General features: G+C 45.3%; 2 protein-coding genes across 2 annotated transcripts in view; one reads left to right on the top strand and one right to left on the bottom strand.

Moving 5' to 3' along the window:
* Positions 1 to 2,530, top strand: part of DNTT (DNA nucleotidylexotransferase) — a 30,858-nt gene extending 28,328 nt beyond the window's left edge. The window contains exons 10-11 of the mRNA XM_030334813.1: positions 46 to 129; positions 2,040 to 2,530. Coding sequence (XP_030190673.1) covers positions 46 to 129; positions 2,040 to 2,126 — 171 coding nt within the window. The 3' untranslated portion in view covers positions 2,127 to 2,530. The remainder of the gene's footprint in view (positions 1 to 45; positions 130 to 2,039) is intronic.
* A 1,469-nt stretch (positions 2,531 to 3,999) lies between these two features.
* Positions 4,000 to 15,754, bottom strand: OPALIN (oligodendrocytic myelin paranodal and inner loop protein). Its single transcript, XM_030335454.1, has 6 exons — positions 15,310 to 15,754; positions 12,604 to 12,639; positions 9,339 to 9,374; positions 8,217 to 8,336; positions 6,794 to 6,850; positions 4,000 to 4,176 (listed from the first exon to the last, which is right to left on the bottom strand). The coding sequence occupies exons 1-6, from the start codon at positions 15,310 to 15,312 to the stop codon at positions 4,000 to 4,002; spliced, it is 429 nt and encodes a 142-aa protein (XP_030191314.1). The 5' UTR covers positions 15,313 to 15,754.
* Positions 15,755 to 16,865: the final 1,111 nt, after the last annotated feature.

The following is a 16,865-nucleotide window of genomic DNA, read 5'->3' as shown; positions in this document are numbered from 1 at the left end:
CATTCTAAACTTAATAGTAATTTATTTTAATTATATCTCGTCCAGCAGTTTGAGAGAGACCTCCGGCGGTATGCCACGCATGAGCGGAAGATGATCCTGGATAACCATGCTTTATACGACAAGACCAAGGTAGAGTTGTCTCCCCAAGGTGGGCTGCTCTGATCCTCATCCCTATGGCTGGCTCCCTGAGCACTTTTCCTGAACTGATGTTTGCCCTGAGTGTCCTGTTCCCACAGATCACAGTTGAGGGCAGCTGGAAAGATCCTGATGGGAGCACGGTCCCCACCTGGCCCAGAATATACCTCAAGGGCTTTGGGCTCAAAGATGATGAGCTTGTTGGGTCTTTAGAACCAGTCCAGCGTGAACATTAATTGTGTTTGATATATCTTTGGTATTTGGAGTGAATAAGTCCAAAGAAAACCAAGGATTCCCCAAATCACAAATACCACTCAAGTACCCCTTAAATGCGTGGGCAGTTGCATTTTGAGTGACCACTTGGGTCATTAATGAGAGCATACTGCAAGAGGGAGAGCCACAGAACTTCCCTGAGATGTAGATGAGCAATCAGTGAGGCTCCCTCACCAGCTGTGTAACTCACTTGGTGTGCTACACTTGGCACTGGTCAGGATCCAAATTCATGCCTCGGCAAAAGGATAAATTACTGCATGAATTATGAAGAGTTAAATATTCATCTGTTAAATCTACATGCCAAGGTCTGCTGTTCTCCCAGGGGTCAAGGACATTAAACTAAGCTCTGAGGGGAATAAGACATAAAATAACCAGAAGTTATCTTTACCCTCTAAGAGCTCACAGCCTAAATGCGCCGTATTTGGTTAGAGCTGTCTCAGTTACAGGTGTCAGAAACCCAGTCCAAGTGGCATAGCAAAAAAAGTATACTTGGCTTATATACTGAAGCATCTGGGGGTAATACTGACTTCAGGTATGTCTGTATCCAGGTGCTGATTGCAGGTTTTCCTCAGTGTTGGTTTCAACCTCAGGCATGGTTTTCCCATGATTCCCATCCGTCCAACTTAACAGAGAAGAGCCTCTTTCCTGATAGTTCTAGCAAGAGTCCTAGTTGATGTTCATTGGCCAGGCCTGGGTCATGTGCCCATGCCTTATGGCTCTGATTGGCCAGGCTTTGATCGTGTGGCCCTCCTTGGAGATGGAATTAGCCCCACCTGATTCTCACAGACGGAGAGTAGGGAAGGGTGGTTTCTCAAAGAAAGGAAAATCAAGGTACTGCTGTCAGAGGAAAGGGCCGTAGATGTCAAGCATGTGAGTGGAGGCAGAGTCACATAACACAGCGTAGGAATGCTTACAAATTAACACATACTAAATAGTTTAACATAACTGAGTGCATCTTAAGGGTCCAACACTGTGCTATAGGCAAGAAGGGGATGAGGGAGAAGTGATGCTTGGTCTAAAAGAGATCATGGGGTGGGAGCCTGGGGTGGGGGTGGGGGCGGGCAGGTGAGGAAGGTCAGAAGGAGAACCCAACATATACAAGTATCCTATAATTGCCTCTCGTTACTTGGAGCAGGAGTACATAATTCTGGCTACCCATGAGACTTACCCAGAGCCTTTACAAAGACTGGTGACAGGACCTCTCCTGAGATTCTGATTTCATTGAACTGGGGTATCGTTCAGGCTTCAAAGTTTTTTGGGTTTTTTGTTGTTGTTGTTGTTGTTGTTGTTAAGTTCCTTTAGGTGGTTCTAATGAACAAATGTGGTTAAGAACTACAGACCCATTGGAAAAATACCAAATGCCTTTAGCTAAATATGTAGGGCCATCATAATTTTGTTAATTTATCAGATACCATGTTTTGGGGGCAGGAAAATAATAAAATTACAGAAGCCAGTCAATATTAAAAAAAAAAAGAAGTCAGTTCAGATGATTTTTTATACTCAGAAGCAGGGAATTATGTTTTGGTAATAACCCACTCTGCCAAGACAATTTACAAAGTAAAACTTTCACTAAGTCAGGATCGAGATGTTTAAAAATATCTGAATGCACATATTTCTTTTTATGCTTTCAGAAAATATTTCTCAAAGCAGAAAGTGAAGAAGAAATTTTTGCACATCTGGGATTGGATTACATTGAACCATGGGAAAGAAATGCCTAAAAAAAGTTGTCAACTTTTTTTCAGTTTTTTTTTTCGGGTTAAATAAATTATGCTTCATATTATAGTAAAGATGCCTTAAGAAAATATGAGATTCTTTAAGCCTTATTGAAATGCAGATTGCTTTTAGAAATAGTTTTGGAAACATGATAAGGCACTGCCACCTGGTAATGGGTTAAGGTCTAATAGGCCGTTTGTATGACTGTTGCTTAGATTTCACAATGCATTTTTCCATAGAAATGTTGTAATTGGTGGCTCATTTCCAGCATAGCTCATCAAAGCCCATAGTGTAGCTGAAATACTATATATTTGCAATAAAAATAGGAGGAATCAAGACGGTGGAGTCTTCTTTTTCACTCAAACACTATAAAATATTCTAAACAAAAATGTGACAAAATGAAAGAGTGAAGAGTTTAAGATTTATCTTGAGGAGAGAAGATTCTGGAGGAGGGGGTCCCTTCTGGAGGAGGGGGTACTAACTCACTTTGCTCAAGCCATTGTCTGCTCCTTCTCTCAGCCATGGAGCTGCTTCCCTGGGCACCCAGCACAAGGCCACACACGAGATGTATTCCCACTGCTTTCATTCAGAACTACAACTTCTTAAACGTCAAAGGAGTATATCCCCTATTTTCTATCTCTGAGTCTCTCTCTGGATCTTAGTGGCCCTTTTCTTCTCAGGGAGATACTCTTTGTTGGTCTTTTCATCTTGGGACACTCCCAGGTAAGGGAGGCAGCTTTGAAAGCACATGTTGGCATTGGCAGTAACTGGGTTTGTAGAACCTGTTCTTAGTTATTTGAAGAAGAGGGTCATGTTTCTGAGCAATCAGAGACCCTAGGGTGAGAAAGAAATGTCTCCACAACATATCAGAGTGGAATTGGTGGATGGATCCCGAGATGCCGTGGACTCAGGCTCTCCCATTAGGAGACCCTGCCTGTTCACCAGCAGTGGCCCCGCATGGCAGAACCAGGACTCCCGGAAGCTCCATCACAGAAGCAATGTTGAAGTCCTGGCCTGAGCCAGCTGATGTGTCTTCAGGCTTTCCTCAGATGGCAAGCAAATTGCTGCTTAGCCCATCCCTTTGGTCCTGTGTTCATCCAGAGTCCTCTTGCCCTCTCTTCCTGCCAGTGAGTTTTTCCCCACACAAGTCCAAGGACGTGGGCCTTTCTCTCCATTCTCACAAAATGGATATAGCCCTCATTTCTAATCTCCTGGAACGACCTTTGCCTTCACTCCACCCTATTTACCCTCAACGCACACACACACACACACACACACACACACAGAGGGAGAGAGAGTCTACTGCAGAATTGCCTTCCTTAAATACTCTTTGAGCACAGACACAAATGGGAGCATGTGCTACCCCTGTAGTCAGGGAACATATGGCTCCACAGGATTTCTACCTTGAGATGTTCAGAAATAAGAAACTGCTTCCCCTCATAATCCAATTTAAGTTTTATTTATATCCCAACTTGCACCATGCTGACCTTGGCCAACCTTCCCACAGAAGCCAGGTCTGATGATTTTTTTTTTTTTTGAGAAAAGAGATGTGAAAAAAGATAAGGCAAAACACACAGAAATCAAGTCCCTTCCCCAAAATCATAAAGAAAAGAAAAGCATAGGTCAAGAATAGGATCAAAGGGCTCCTTCTGGACCTCACTTGGTGCTTCACTGCTTATTAAACAACAAGATCTGAGTGTTGGAATGAACCTTTAGCTCTGTCACCTACAGAGACAAACCAACCTGAAAGTTTTCCAGATCTACACATGAAATTTAGATAGGTTAAGAAGCAGCTTGGCATCTCTCCTCATTCCGAGCAGAAATCCATGGGTTTTCAGCTCTGTTCCAGCTCCATATCTTCTCCTTGACTGAAATGCGTCATTCCAGACTCAGTCTGGGCATAAGCCACCACAATCCCCTTCTTCTCTCCGTTTCAACAGTAGGACGGTAAGTGTCATGCATGGGTTCCTCACTTCCTGCTACAGTCCTCACATATATGTGGGCTTCTTCTGCTCCTGTAATATTCTTCTCATGTGTGGGTGACCTCCTAGGATTCTTGAGAAAACAAACAGGGTTTTCAAAAATAGAGCAAAGAAAGACCTCTGCTTCTGGCCAAACAGCAACCAGATTTACCCTCCCGCCTGAACAACCAGAAGTCCAAAAAAACATTTAAAACAAGTTTTCAAGACGCTGGACATCAGGCAAGAAAGGATGTGATCCTTGAGAGACAGAAAACAAATGAGGAGAGGCCTATAATTGCCAAGCTTAGTGCCTTGGCAGGTTTTTTTCTGGCCACTCCACTCTCTTGTTTCATGTTAGCATGGTATTTCTTTTTCATTCCTTTCACCTTTAATTTATTTGTGTCTTTATATTTAAATTGAGTTTTTGCAGGCAGTATTTGGTTGGATCTTGTTTTTATATTCAATCTGACATAAATTTTGATTTTTATATCTCTGCCTTTTAATTGGGATATTTAGACTATTTACATTTAAAAATATTTTACAGATCTTTTTTTTAGAGAGAGAGAGAGAGGAAGAGAGTGTAAGCAGGGGAGAGGGGTAGAGGGAGGGAGGGAGAGAGGGGGGCGGCAGAGAATCTCAAGCAGGCTCCATGCTCAGTGTAGAGCCCAATGAAGGGCTTGATCTCAAGACCCTGGGATCATGACCCGGGACAAAATCAAGAGTCAACCAACTGAGCCACCCAGGTGTCCCTATACCATTTACATTTAATGAACTCACTGATGTGGTTGAGTTTAAATGTACCATCTTCCTATTTGTTTTCTCTTCATTCTGTCCATTCATTGCTATTTAAAATTTTTTCCCTGCCTTCTTCCATACAGATTTTAGTAGCCTTTTATTGAGTTCCTGTAAAAAAAATCTGTTGGGATTTATATTGGAATCCATATTTATCGTATAGATTGATTTGAGGTTGTTTGACATCTTTACCTCTTGAGTCTTTCTATCCAGAAGCGTGGTATGTAACTCCCGTTATTTAGGTCCTATTTAATACCTTTTACTGAAGTTTTATTGTTCCCCATAAAGGGGTTCCGGTTTTTGTTAGATTTATTCCTTAGCAGTCTACATATTTTTAATACCTCTACAAAATGGCATTTTTTTTAAAAAATTTTTTTTTTCAACGTTTATTTATTTTTGGGACAGAGAGAGACAGAACATGAACGGGGGAGGGGCAGAGAGAGAGGGAGACACAGAATCGGAAACAGGCTCCAGGCTCTGAGCCATCAGCCCAGAGCCCGACGCGGGGCTCGAACTCACGGACGGCGAGATCGTGACCTGGCTGAAGTCGGACGCCCAACCGACTGCGCCACCCAGGCGTCCCCAAAATGGCATTTTTAAAAATTACTTTTTCCATTGGTTGTTAATGATTTTTAGAAATGCAAATTTGCTTTTGTATATTGATCTCATATCCAGGCAACTTGTTAAAGTCTTTCCTTAATTCTAATAATTTATCTGTAGATACTTTGGCTTTTTATGTAGATAATCATATCATCTGGAAATAATGACATTCTGTTTCTTCTTTTCCAGTCTTACAATTTCTACTTCTTTTTCTTCCTTATTCTATTTCTTTTTTAGTATTTATTGAGATATAATTGACAAACAAAATTGTAAGATGTTTAAGGAGTATGATGTAATTATTCGATATATGTACACATTGTGAAAGAATCTCCCCCTCTCAAGTTAATTTCTGCTTCTTTTATTTTTAATGTTTATTCATTTTTGAAAGACAGAGAGAGAGCACAGGCCGGGGTGGGGCAAGAGAAAGGGGGACACAGAATCTGAAGCAGGCTCCAGGCTCCAAGCTGTCAGCACCAGAGCCCGACGTGGGCTCGAACTCATGAACCACGAGATCACGACCTGAGCCGAAGTTGGACGCTGAACCGACTGAGCCACCCAGGCGCCCCTCTACTTCTTTTTCTTATCCTACTGCATTGGCTAGGACCTAAAATATAGTACTGAATAGAATTCAGTATTGAATAGATCATCCTTGTTTTGTTTCCAATCTTAAAGAGAATTCATTAATATTTTACCTTTAGATATGATGTTTGCTGTAAATTTGTAAAAAGATGTCTTCTTTCAGGTTAAGGAAGTTCCTATTCTAGTTTCAGTTGGCTAAGAGTTCACATCACAAATGGCTGTTTAATTTATTTGGACTGTCTTCTGTTGAGATGGTCACACAATTTTTCTCTTTTAATTTGTCAGTGAAATAAATAATACTCATTTTCTTTTTTTAAAGTTTATTTGTTTTGAGAGAGTGTGTGAGCATGAGTGGGGGAGGGGCTAAGAGAGCGAGAAAGAGAGAGAGAGAGAGAGAGAGAGAGAGAATCCCACGCAAGCTCCTTGCTGTCAGCACAGTGCCCGACGCAGGGCTCAATGTCACAAACTGTGAGATCATGACCTGAGCTGAGATCAAGAGTCAGATGCCTAACTGAGCCACCCAGGTGTCCCTAAATTGGCTTTCTAATATTAAATCAACCCTGAATTCCTGTCCAGCCAATAAACACACAGTGAGAACCTCCTTTGTGCCTGAGCTTCCCTGGGCCACCTCTTTTCCACACGTGCTCACACGGTATTTCTCCTGTAGGTGGATGGCTTAAAAACCCTTAGCTTGCTTACTGTATCAATGATCTACAGTGATTTTAAACAAGAGTTCTTACCTCAGCAATCTTGGGATTGTCATAGATTTCTGAAATTTCACATGGCCTCTCACTTTCCTAAGTTGGTAAAAATACATTTAAAAGGAAAGAATAAATGAAGGATCCCAGCATTCGCCCATGACCATGATTAAAACCAATGGTTCTTAAACCTGCATGCACATAAGAATCATCAGAAAGCTTTAAAAACAAAACAAAGTAAGCAAACAGATAATAACCACCCCCTCAAAAATTCCATAAATGAGAAATATCATTGTAAGTTACTTTGAAAAGAATCCCAGGTTGACAGTGGGGAGAAGTGGGTGGGAGCAGAGGTCAAACAAGATTGGCCACGTTTTGATAATTGAGTTCATTATACCATTCTCTTTACCTTAGTATATATTTAAAATTCTCCATGCCGTAGCTCTATTGTCCAGAGGTGCTAATTTAATCGGTTTTGGTGATTGGTATTTTTGTAGCCTCCTAGATGATTTTAAAGTGCATTGAAGAAGCTATGATTTAAATATTAACAACACCACCAACAACCATAATATGTCTTAATATGTTTAAAGTTTACAGCTTGTCAACACATCTTTACAACCATAATCCTAGTCCATCTTGACAACTTTACCTACCTCTTAAAATAGGGAGGGCAGTTTTTCTGACCCCTATTTTGGAGTAGAGCGAACCAAGGCACAGAAAATGTGGAGGCTCTTGTTCAGGATCATATAACTCATAAAGTGGCAGAGCCCGGGGTAGAGCCTCGATTGTCTATCTCACGTTAACGTTTATTAATATGAGAACAACCAGGACTGTTCATTAATAGAGGACGGAATTAGAACCCAGAGTCCACACGACACCGTTGTATTATAACCACGGAAGCTTCTTGGATAGTGGTCTGGGGGGGCCTTTGACTTCTGAGCACGGTCTCCAGAGCAATCTGGCATTTGGAGGGGTGGAGTTGGTAGATTCCCTTGTGACTGATGTGTGCTCAGATGTAGAAAAAGGGCAAAGGGCAACAGAGCCGCATGCCTGTGGACATGTCCTCACCATAGACGTGTCGGCACCTGTTCACCTCCTATCTTTCCTGAGATTATTTCCACTCTCTTTATGAAGCCCGCACCCTTTTGGTTCTCGACTTTAGAGAACACACCCACGGTACAGACGTGCGTTTGCCATGGCAACACACGTCCCCCTCCACTGCCACTTTTTGCCACCCCAGACACCATCCTTGTTGCCACAGATTTCCTGAAGCGAAGGTTGTGTGACACATCAGCTCTGCCTGGAGCGTACTATCTTCAGTCTGCGATAGAAATGGAGGGACAGGAACATTCACCATCGTGTCCCCAGAAAACAGATTTGGATTCTGACATCCTCAGCCCAAAGCCAGTTCACTGAAATACTGATTCCTGCTCCTACATCTAGAACCAAAGAAGCTGCTGATCACCTCGGCGGACTCCTTGCTGCTGCTTCTTCGGCGAATCAGTATAAACAGTAAAGCCACCAGCAGGGCTGCGGCCACCAGGGACGGGATGCCGGCTGCTAACCCAAGAGAAGGCCCACAGTCCTGGCAAAAGAGAGAAGGGCTGAGTCAGTTCCTCCAAGAATAAAGGGAAAGTTCCATTGATTAAAAATAAAACAAAGCAACCCCCCACATGGCCTCTCAGTGTCATATACTAAATCAATGGGTAATAAAATACTGTGAAAAAATGTTTGCAACATCCATGACAAATGACTCGTGGACTTAATTTACACAGTTTAAACCAATTGAAAAGGGGTGAAAATCAGGTAGGAAAATGGGCAAAGGATATGAACAGGCCATTCTGTCTCATCAACATAGCAAAAGCTGAGAAACAATTCAAAACAGCTATTAGATACTAGTTTAACCTATCAATGTGGCAAAAAGTGAAAAGTTATATTCCACATCTTTCGGACGTGAATTTTTAAATTCATTTACAGTATATGCATTAAGCAATTAATTTTCAAATGTCCATTTTGCTTCACTCTGAGTGGAAACAGCCATCCTTGTATCCACATAAGTTTTCAGATTTATAGATTATCTGGAAATATCAAAGATGATCTGCAGAATCCCTGTAAACGCTCAGCTCTCATATATAACATACATACAGGAAACTATATAAATCATAAATATATAGCTGGATGACTTTTCGCATGATGATCTCACACAGGTAACCAGCACCCAGATGAAAACACAAAACATTGCCGGAAGCCCTGAAGCCGCCCCATACTCCCAGCATGTGTAACCACTATCCTGAAATCCATCACCATACGTTAGTTTTGCTTCTGTTTGCCCACATCATCTAGATGCACATGAAACGTATGTACTCTTTCGTGTCCAGCTTTTTCCCGCTTAACAAAGTCTGTGACTTTTGCATGCTCTCCTTCATTTTTAAGCTGAGTTGGTCATAAGGATAATTGTTGAGCCGCCTTCTGTGCTTGGTGACGTATCAAACTTTAATCTTTAAAACAAAGGTAGGAAATGGCTGGAACATTATTTCCTTCTTATAAGTGACCAAACCAAGGCTCCATAATTTAGGGATATACTTACTGCTTCTTTCGCACCTGTAACAACTGGGGAGGAAGTCTGTGTGAAAAAAGAACACACATCTTAAAGAAACAAAATCTGCACATCATACAAGACAGTCCATCAAAGGTTAAGCGATCATGCCTAAAGTTTACCCCTTTGCTAAACTTTCTATTGAAAATAACATATGGCAATAACTGCCAAATAGAACCTTTCTTTGTTGCTTTCTAGGTAAGAAGGAATGAAATTTGGCTATAAGGAGAGAGAATTCAGAAATTCTGGTGGTGTCTTTCTTATTCACCTTGTGGATGTGCAATAAAGCATTTTACAACTCAAAAAAGCTTTCTTCTGTCCCTAGCCCCCACAGCCTTTCCATCAGGCTTTGGACCACTTGTGCCCATTGCTAGAAAGGAAACAAATATTGATACTGGTGGACGCAAGTTTCTTTAAGGAAGCCTTACCTGTTTTCAAATATGCAACAAAGCAAATAGCTTTGGGGGATAGCTGAAGTTGTGAATCTCTGTGAATACATGTGACCAGTTCATAGCTCCTCCACTCAAGTGGGGGAACCAGATTTCATCCATTTATGAGATATTTCAGGTGACAGTCTTGCCCAGATCAATAAATCTCAAGGGACAGAGTTCCACGTTAGCCACTAACCGGTGTAAACTACACTAAGTTGTGCCCTGTGAGGTTAAAAGCATACGTCCCTGGCTCACACGTGTCCAGAGTTAAATGGTGATTTCTCAACTCAGGCGAAGGGGCCTCATTCCTTCATCTGCAAAATAAGGATGTTAGTACCTACCTCTAGGGCTGTTATGAGGGTCCAGTGAGCACCAGAAGTGTATGCTTTTGTCTTTCCCTTGAACTTGGCAAAGTTCTGGTCAGACCTGTCATTTACTTCATCATCAACCTCAGTGAGCACGCTGGAGTCCCTGGGGCCTGGGCTTTTACTTACTGTCTCTATCTTGCAGAAAATGAAATAGATCTTAGAGAAGTGATGGGTCTTTCCCAAGGTTCCAGGGGTAACCATAAATCGAATCTCACTTGGGTGTTTGAATTCCAAGCCCAGGTCTCTTTCTCAAAGAGCTCCCATCAGAGGGGGGATTTATACTTAAATGGTTACACTTTTACCTAAACACAGACTCCCCCCCACCCCGGCCCCTCAGTACCACTTTAATGCTGCTATCTGCCAAAAGTGTTCTGTTTCTCAGAGTGGTGGGAGAGTCCAATATTGTTTCAGGTAAGATGTTCTGTCTTTAGATTTTAGAAATTCACTTGGGCTGGCTTTGGCAAAAAGAAAAAAAAAGAGTTACCTCTAAAGATGCCGGGATGCCGCGTGGAGCCAAAGGCCAGCGGGCATCTGGCTTCTCCGGGGACTGGAGCCATCCCTTGTGGGATCTCTCCATCTCTCCATCTCTCCTGGGCATCCTAACCTTTCACATGCACTCCTCTCTGCCTGTTTGCTTCCTTCTTTCTGTCTCCAGATGGGTTTTTCTGCTCTGCTAATTGTGCCCGCTCACAATTAGGGAGAACTTACTAAGTGCCTGTTCAAGTACTTCTCCTGTATTGGCTCATTTATTCTTCACAACAGCTCGTGACGAAGGACAATAATGACTCCCGGTTTACAGATGAGAGGAGTGACGCACAGAGAAGTGAAGCCACTTGTGTGAGGTCACACAGCCCTAAGTGGTGGGTGCCAGGTGCTCTGGCTCCAGGGTCCATGCCCTTAACCGTGGTGCTACACTGCCTTCCATGACCAAATGCAGCACCCCAACCCAGTGTTTGTACTTGACCTTCCAGTACTGTTCAGCAGAGACCGACTTGCGTGTGTGCCCTGTTCCAAACCCCCTGCAGACAGGCTCTGATGAGCCAGGTGTACCTCTCCCCTACTTCCCGGGGCACCGGCACTCCGGGTCATTCACATCACAAGGGGAGGTCATGCAGGAGAATATAACTGCTGGGTAGGATGACCAACCACCTGGAGAACTTGCCCAGGATGTAGGACATCCGTGCTGAAACCAGACAGCCCCAGACTAACCGGGATGGTCGTTTGCCCTACATAGGAGGAGGGGACAGTCCTCAGAGAAATGGGCTACTAACAAAGAAAGTACTACAAAAGGTGACGATTAGCATCATAAGGGCATCCGCCCTACCCCCCACTCACCACCGCTGCCCCGAGCAATGGCCTCTTGCTTCTCTGAGTTACCTTCATAGGCTAAGCCAAGCCAGGATTAGACAGAACCTGGGGTCTCTATACACCTGCTGATTTCTCTGGGGGAAAAAGCAGCTGGAGGAATGTTCCAGGGGTGACCACATTACAGGGTTTTGACAGGTGAAGAAGGAATAGGGACGTTTGTGTGAGGACAACAGGCAGAGGCTGAAGCAGGGAGCAGAGCAAGTCAGGCCTCTGCCAGGAGGGCAGGGTGGGTGCCCCGGGAGGTGAGGTACAGAGATCCAGGGTGGCCGGGAGCGGGCACCAGAAGGCAGGCCGTGAGTCACAAGGTGGCACCTTTCCACTGCTTTCTGGGCTGTGCCCCCAAGTTACAGTAAAAACGAACACTGGCCGGGGCACCTGGATGGCTCAGTGGGTTACGCGACCAACTTCAGCTCAGGTCACGGTCTCACAGTTCATGAGTTCAAGCCCCAGGTTGGGCTCTGTGCTGACAGCTCGGAGCCTGGGGCCTGTTTCAGATTCTGTGTCTCCCTCTCTCTCTCTGACCCTCCCCCATTCATGCTCTCTCTCTGTCTCAAAAATAAATAAACATTAAAAAAAAAAAAAGAACTGTCTACCCCTCTCTCTGCCCCTCCCTCGCTCGTGCTCTGTCTCTCTCTCTCTCAAAAATAAATAAACATTAAAAAAATTTTATTTTGGGGCGCCTGGGTGGCGCAGTCGGTTAAGCGTCCGACTTCAGCCAGGTCACGATCTCGCGGTCCGCGAGTTCGAGCCCCGCGTCGGGCTCTGGGCTGACGGCTCGGAGCCTGGAGCCTGTTTCCGATTCTGTGTCTCCCTCTCTCTCTGCCCCTCCCCCGTTCATGCTCTGTCTCTCTCTGTCCCAAAAATAAATAAACGTTGAAAAAAAAAAATTTAAAAAAAAAAAAAGTATTTATAATTTTTATAATTGAAAACATTTGTCTCAGTGGCATCCCCCCCCCCAACTATTCATAAGTCCTTTGACAACCGGCCACTTATCCCCTGGCGTGAGCTCTGTGTGATGTGCTCTGCCCCCCTCCCCACCCCCAGTCAGATGTGCTGACTTGCCTGGTGCCCGGGGCCTGCTGCACTTACCGTGTTGGTCGGCAGTGTGAAGTTCAGTGAGAAACTCTGGAGGAGAGAAGGAAATATTAAGGCTCCAGGAATGGTCAGTCAGGCTCCAGACCCCCTACCGTCACTCACCCTAGTGGGTCACAAGAAAACTTACTAATTCCACAGGCTCAGTCACCTCCCAATTTCTGCTCCCAATCTCGGTCTCCAAAGACAGAAAGGGAGCAGAGGAGGCTGGGATCAGGAGTTCCTCCCTCAATAGCAAGTCAACCTCGACCCCGTCTCCCCTCCTCAGATCCCCAGCCGAGGTCAGATTAAGGGGCCAGCCAGTGATTGGCTGAGGGGTCCCAACCCAGAGGGCAGCAAAGACAGTACTAAAAATTCAGCAAAGTGCTGAAAGTTGTTTTTCCCCAGAACTCCTTTTAGGGAGGGAATTGTGTGCGTTTTTATTTTTTTACTTGAGAGAGAGAGAGAGAGAGAGAGAGCGAGCAGGGGAAAGGGGTAGAGGGAGAGAGAGAGAATCTCAAGTAGGCTCCATGCCCAGCCCAAAGCCCAAGGTGGGGCTTGATCCCAAGACCCTGGGATCATGACCTGAGCTGAAATCAAGAGTCAGATGCTCAACTGACTGAGCCACCCAAGCGCCCCAAGGGAATTGTGTGAGTTTAGAAGCATTTGGTACTTTCTGTTGGGGGTAGGAAGTAAGACCCACAAGGGTCATGCTCCAACAAGAACACCTGCTCCTTAACCCCGTTCCCAGGAGGCAGAACCTGAGAAAGACAAGACTTCAGTTTGTGCTGAGTCTCAGGCACAGGTTCCGGGCTGAGGTGCAGCTACTCAGGACAACAGAGGAGAGGGTAAACCCTCTGCACACCCCCTCACTCAGCACCCAGCCTCACCTCTCCCCCAAATGTGGAGCCATATTGAAAGACTGTGAGCTCACTGAGGCGCCAAGTCGTGAGCCTGCCCAGAGCCTCCAGTGGCTGCTTCCCCCTCCCTCTCCCCATGCTCTGTCACCGCAGTTTGGGCTGGCCAATGCCACTCTTTCAGGCTGCTCTTTACCGAGACCAAGATAGACACTCTGCTGGGACAATGTTAGAGCAAGAGGAATATCTGGGCCACCTTAGGTCGGGGTCTTCTTGCTCAAGGCTCCTAACCACTGCCCTTCAGGCCAATACCAACCAAGCCCAGAGATGCTGCAAGGACTCTCGGTGGTCACGGTATTGAACGCAGCTGCCCAGAGCCTTATCTCATCAGTGAATACTGGGTACTGATGTCAGCAGGCCCAAGACAAAGCTTCCTTTGGGGGGAACCAAAGGGGGGGCAGCAAGTGGGCCATTGCATGTGCTGTTTATCAATATCTGGATGACGAAGATTTTGGCCAATTCCAGAAAGACATTCATATTTTGTAGAGACACAGTACAGTGCCCTCGTGGAAAGAAAAACATCACATACATTTGGGGGGGTGGGGATCTGACACAGTACCCTTCAGAGAGGCAGCTGGGTGGGCTGAGGCTTGGAGTCTCCTGATCTGGATTCCAGTCCAGACGCAGCCACTTAGTAACTGTGTGACCTTGGAAAAGTGACTCAGACTCTCTGGTCTCCACTTCCTCCCAGCAACTCTATTCTCCCAGGCTCATTTTTTGCATCTTTAAAAGAGGGATAATGTTAACTCGCCCTGCCCATCCCGCAGGATAAGCCCAAAGGAAACAACATCTGTAACTGCTCCTTCCAAACTGTAAAATACTCCAGGTGTGTAGGGGTGGGGGGGAGTCACGCGGTGTCACGTTCTTTAAGGCCTGGGCAGCATGGAGCAGGGCACAGGGAAGCCACTTGGGAAGTTCCTATTGGATGGAATTGCATGCATAGATCAGCAACATTCCAAGTACAGGGATTTGCCACAATACACTTATTGCTGGTCTAAGCACCATACAATATTTTCAGATGAAGGCACATTAGGAGCTCACCGGTCAAGTGTCACTCATTATGAGTTTGCCATTTGTGAAGGGAAGGAGGGAGAGACAGGATAATTACTCACTGTTATTGAGGGGACACTGTGTGTCAGACACCGCATGCATAAGCGCCCCATAAGGGGAAGGCCATTGTCCCTACATGGTGAGTGTGGGGACCGAGACCAAGATAGATTGCTGGCAAGTGGTCTGGGTCTGGTTAGATCACAGATCTTCCTAACTCCAAAGCCAGAATTCATCTCCTTCTAATAACTTCTTTAATAAAGGAGCCACAAAAGCCTCTTCTAACTTAGCAAACTTCTTTTGATTGAGTCATGCCCAAATATGTGTCACAAGTCAGTAAGAAAATCAGAACACTTCCAATGCAACTCGCCAGTACCTATGTTGCAGATCACATAACGGAAGGCGGACTGAGCAAGTGAGAAGGGTGGGGATCACACCCCCTGCTTCAACTGGGAAATGAATTTGGCTGAAACATGTGCTTTGCACCCTTGTTGTGTGTGTGTGTGTGTTTGGGGGGGCGGTTTAAAGACAAAATGTTAATATTAAAATGAAAGATGAGATCAGCAAATATTAGAGGAGAATTGATTTAATGATTAGTATTTTGCTTATAGGAAAATAATAAAACAGCAAGTCCCTTGAAGTCACAGCACCCAGAGTCGAGTCACGTTTGCAGTACGAGATGTGAGCTTTAAATGCCTGGGAGTTGTTTTTTATAGTGAGGAAGGAAGGCAGGGTGAGAAAAGATGCTAGCCTTACTCACCATTTCTGACAGCCTCCCGAGAACCTTCTCCAGACGCCGCCCTCGGCAAGCTCCTTTCTTGCTGGTGTTACTGGCTTGTGTCTCACATCTGTAGAGCACCCAGCTGGGAGGGCAAGGGTGACACAAGGGGTGTGGCCCCGTGAGAGCTCTGGCCAAGCCTTGTATGGCCAGGGGAGTAGCCGAGTCCTCCGCCCACCCGTCGGGGAGATGGCGTCCTGCTTCATGGTCACCGTGTATGGCCCGGGTCAGCCTCCCTCCTTGTTTTCATTTTCTCTCTTACTTTCCAGGCTCGTTCCTCAGCAAAGAACCCACAGCTGGCTTGAGAGCTTGGTGGCTTCTGCGGCCAGTGGCTCTTTACAAACAATGGGTTACACAGGCCGAGGCTGGCCGCACCCTCCCCTGCTGCAGGCTTCGGTGTTGACCGCTGTCCCGGCAACGATGGGGTCAGCACCCCACCAGCATCAACGCCGAGGATGCCCGTGTGACGGTGTTGGAGCCTGCTCTGTGTTCGAGGGACCGCAGTGAAGACACTCCCTGGTCAATGAGCTGCCTGGTGGGGAGTTTGACCTTGCCCCCCTTCTGCTCTCGCGTGTTGAGTGGGGACCTTTCTAGAGCTGGAGGAAGCCGCTGACATGGACTGCTTTATATCTTGTATGAGTTCTTTGTTAAGAGTTTGCTTCTTTAAAACACTGAGAGAGCTGGAGTCCCAAGCCAACGAAACAGCACAATTATGACCAAGACATTTGGTCACTTAAATGAATGCATTCATCATGATTCAACAAATCTTTTTGACAGCTCCTGTATGTCGAGGGGTTTTCTGGGTATGGTTCTGGGCCTTGGTGATAAAGACAAATGAGGCCCCAACTCTTGAGGAATGTATGTTCCAGCAAGGGCAGACAGACCCCAATCGGAACAAGGGAGACCCCCTAGGAGAGGAGCAGACGAAGTGATCGGAGTGACTAGTAAACAGTTGTTCTAGATGGCCCTGAGAGGTGACCCTTAGGGTGCACGTGAAAGAGAAGATGGTCCCAGGGAGCGGGAACAGCATATGCAAAGCCCTGGGGCTGAAGCAGGCACAGCCTGGAAGGAGGTCTGTGTGCCTAAAGCAACATAAACCAGGGGAGTGACCTCAGAAGGAGGAAGACACAGTGAGTTACACAGGTGGAGTTTCAGAAACAAAAGAAATAAAGAAAAAAAGAGACAAACAAAAAAACCCCCCAGATTCTTAAATATAGAGAACAAACTGGGGGTGGGTAATATAGGTGAGGGGCATTAAGAGTACATTTATCACGATGAGCATCGAGTAATGTGTAGAACCACTATTGTGTACTCCTCAAACTAATATAACACTGTGTGTTAACCATACTGGGAATGAATGAATGAATGAATGAATAAGATGTCTTAACAACAACAACAGAAACAACGACAAAAGACAGAAAGAGTAAGGGGACGGATTGGGTGAGCATGGCAGGGCTCGGTGAGATTTCCGTCGTAGAGCAGTGGAAGTCTTTCAAGAGTTTAAGGGGGAGAGGAGCACTAGCTAAGCGATGTTGACA

This window comes from Lynx canadensis, chromosome D2 (assembly GCF_007474595.2).
Source record: "Lynx canadensis isolate LIC74 chromosome D2, mLynCan4.pri.v2, whole genome shotgun sequence".
NCBI lineage: Eukaryota > Metazoa > Chordata > Mammalia > Carnivora > Felidae > Lynx > Lynx canadensis.
Note: the sequence above shows the minus strand (reverse complement) of the source record. Positions and strands in the feature narration are given on the sequence as shown.

Excerpts from the sequence above, each read along its gene's own strand:
- OPALIN (XM_030335454.1), bottom strand. Across the intron at positions 8,337-9,338 it reads TTACAGGTGCGAAAGAAGCA|GACTGTGGGCCTTCTCTTGG; the intron begins GTAAGTATATCC and ends CTCTTTTGCCAG. Across the intron at positions 4,177-6,793 it reads ACAATCCCAAGATTGCTGAG|AATCCTAGGAGGTCACCCAC; the intron begins GTAAGAACTCTT and ends TGTTTTCTCAAG.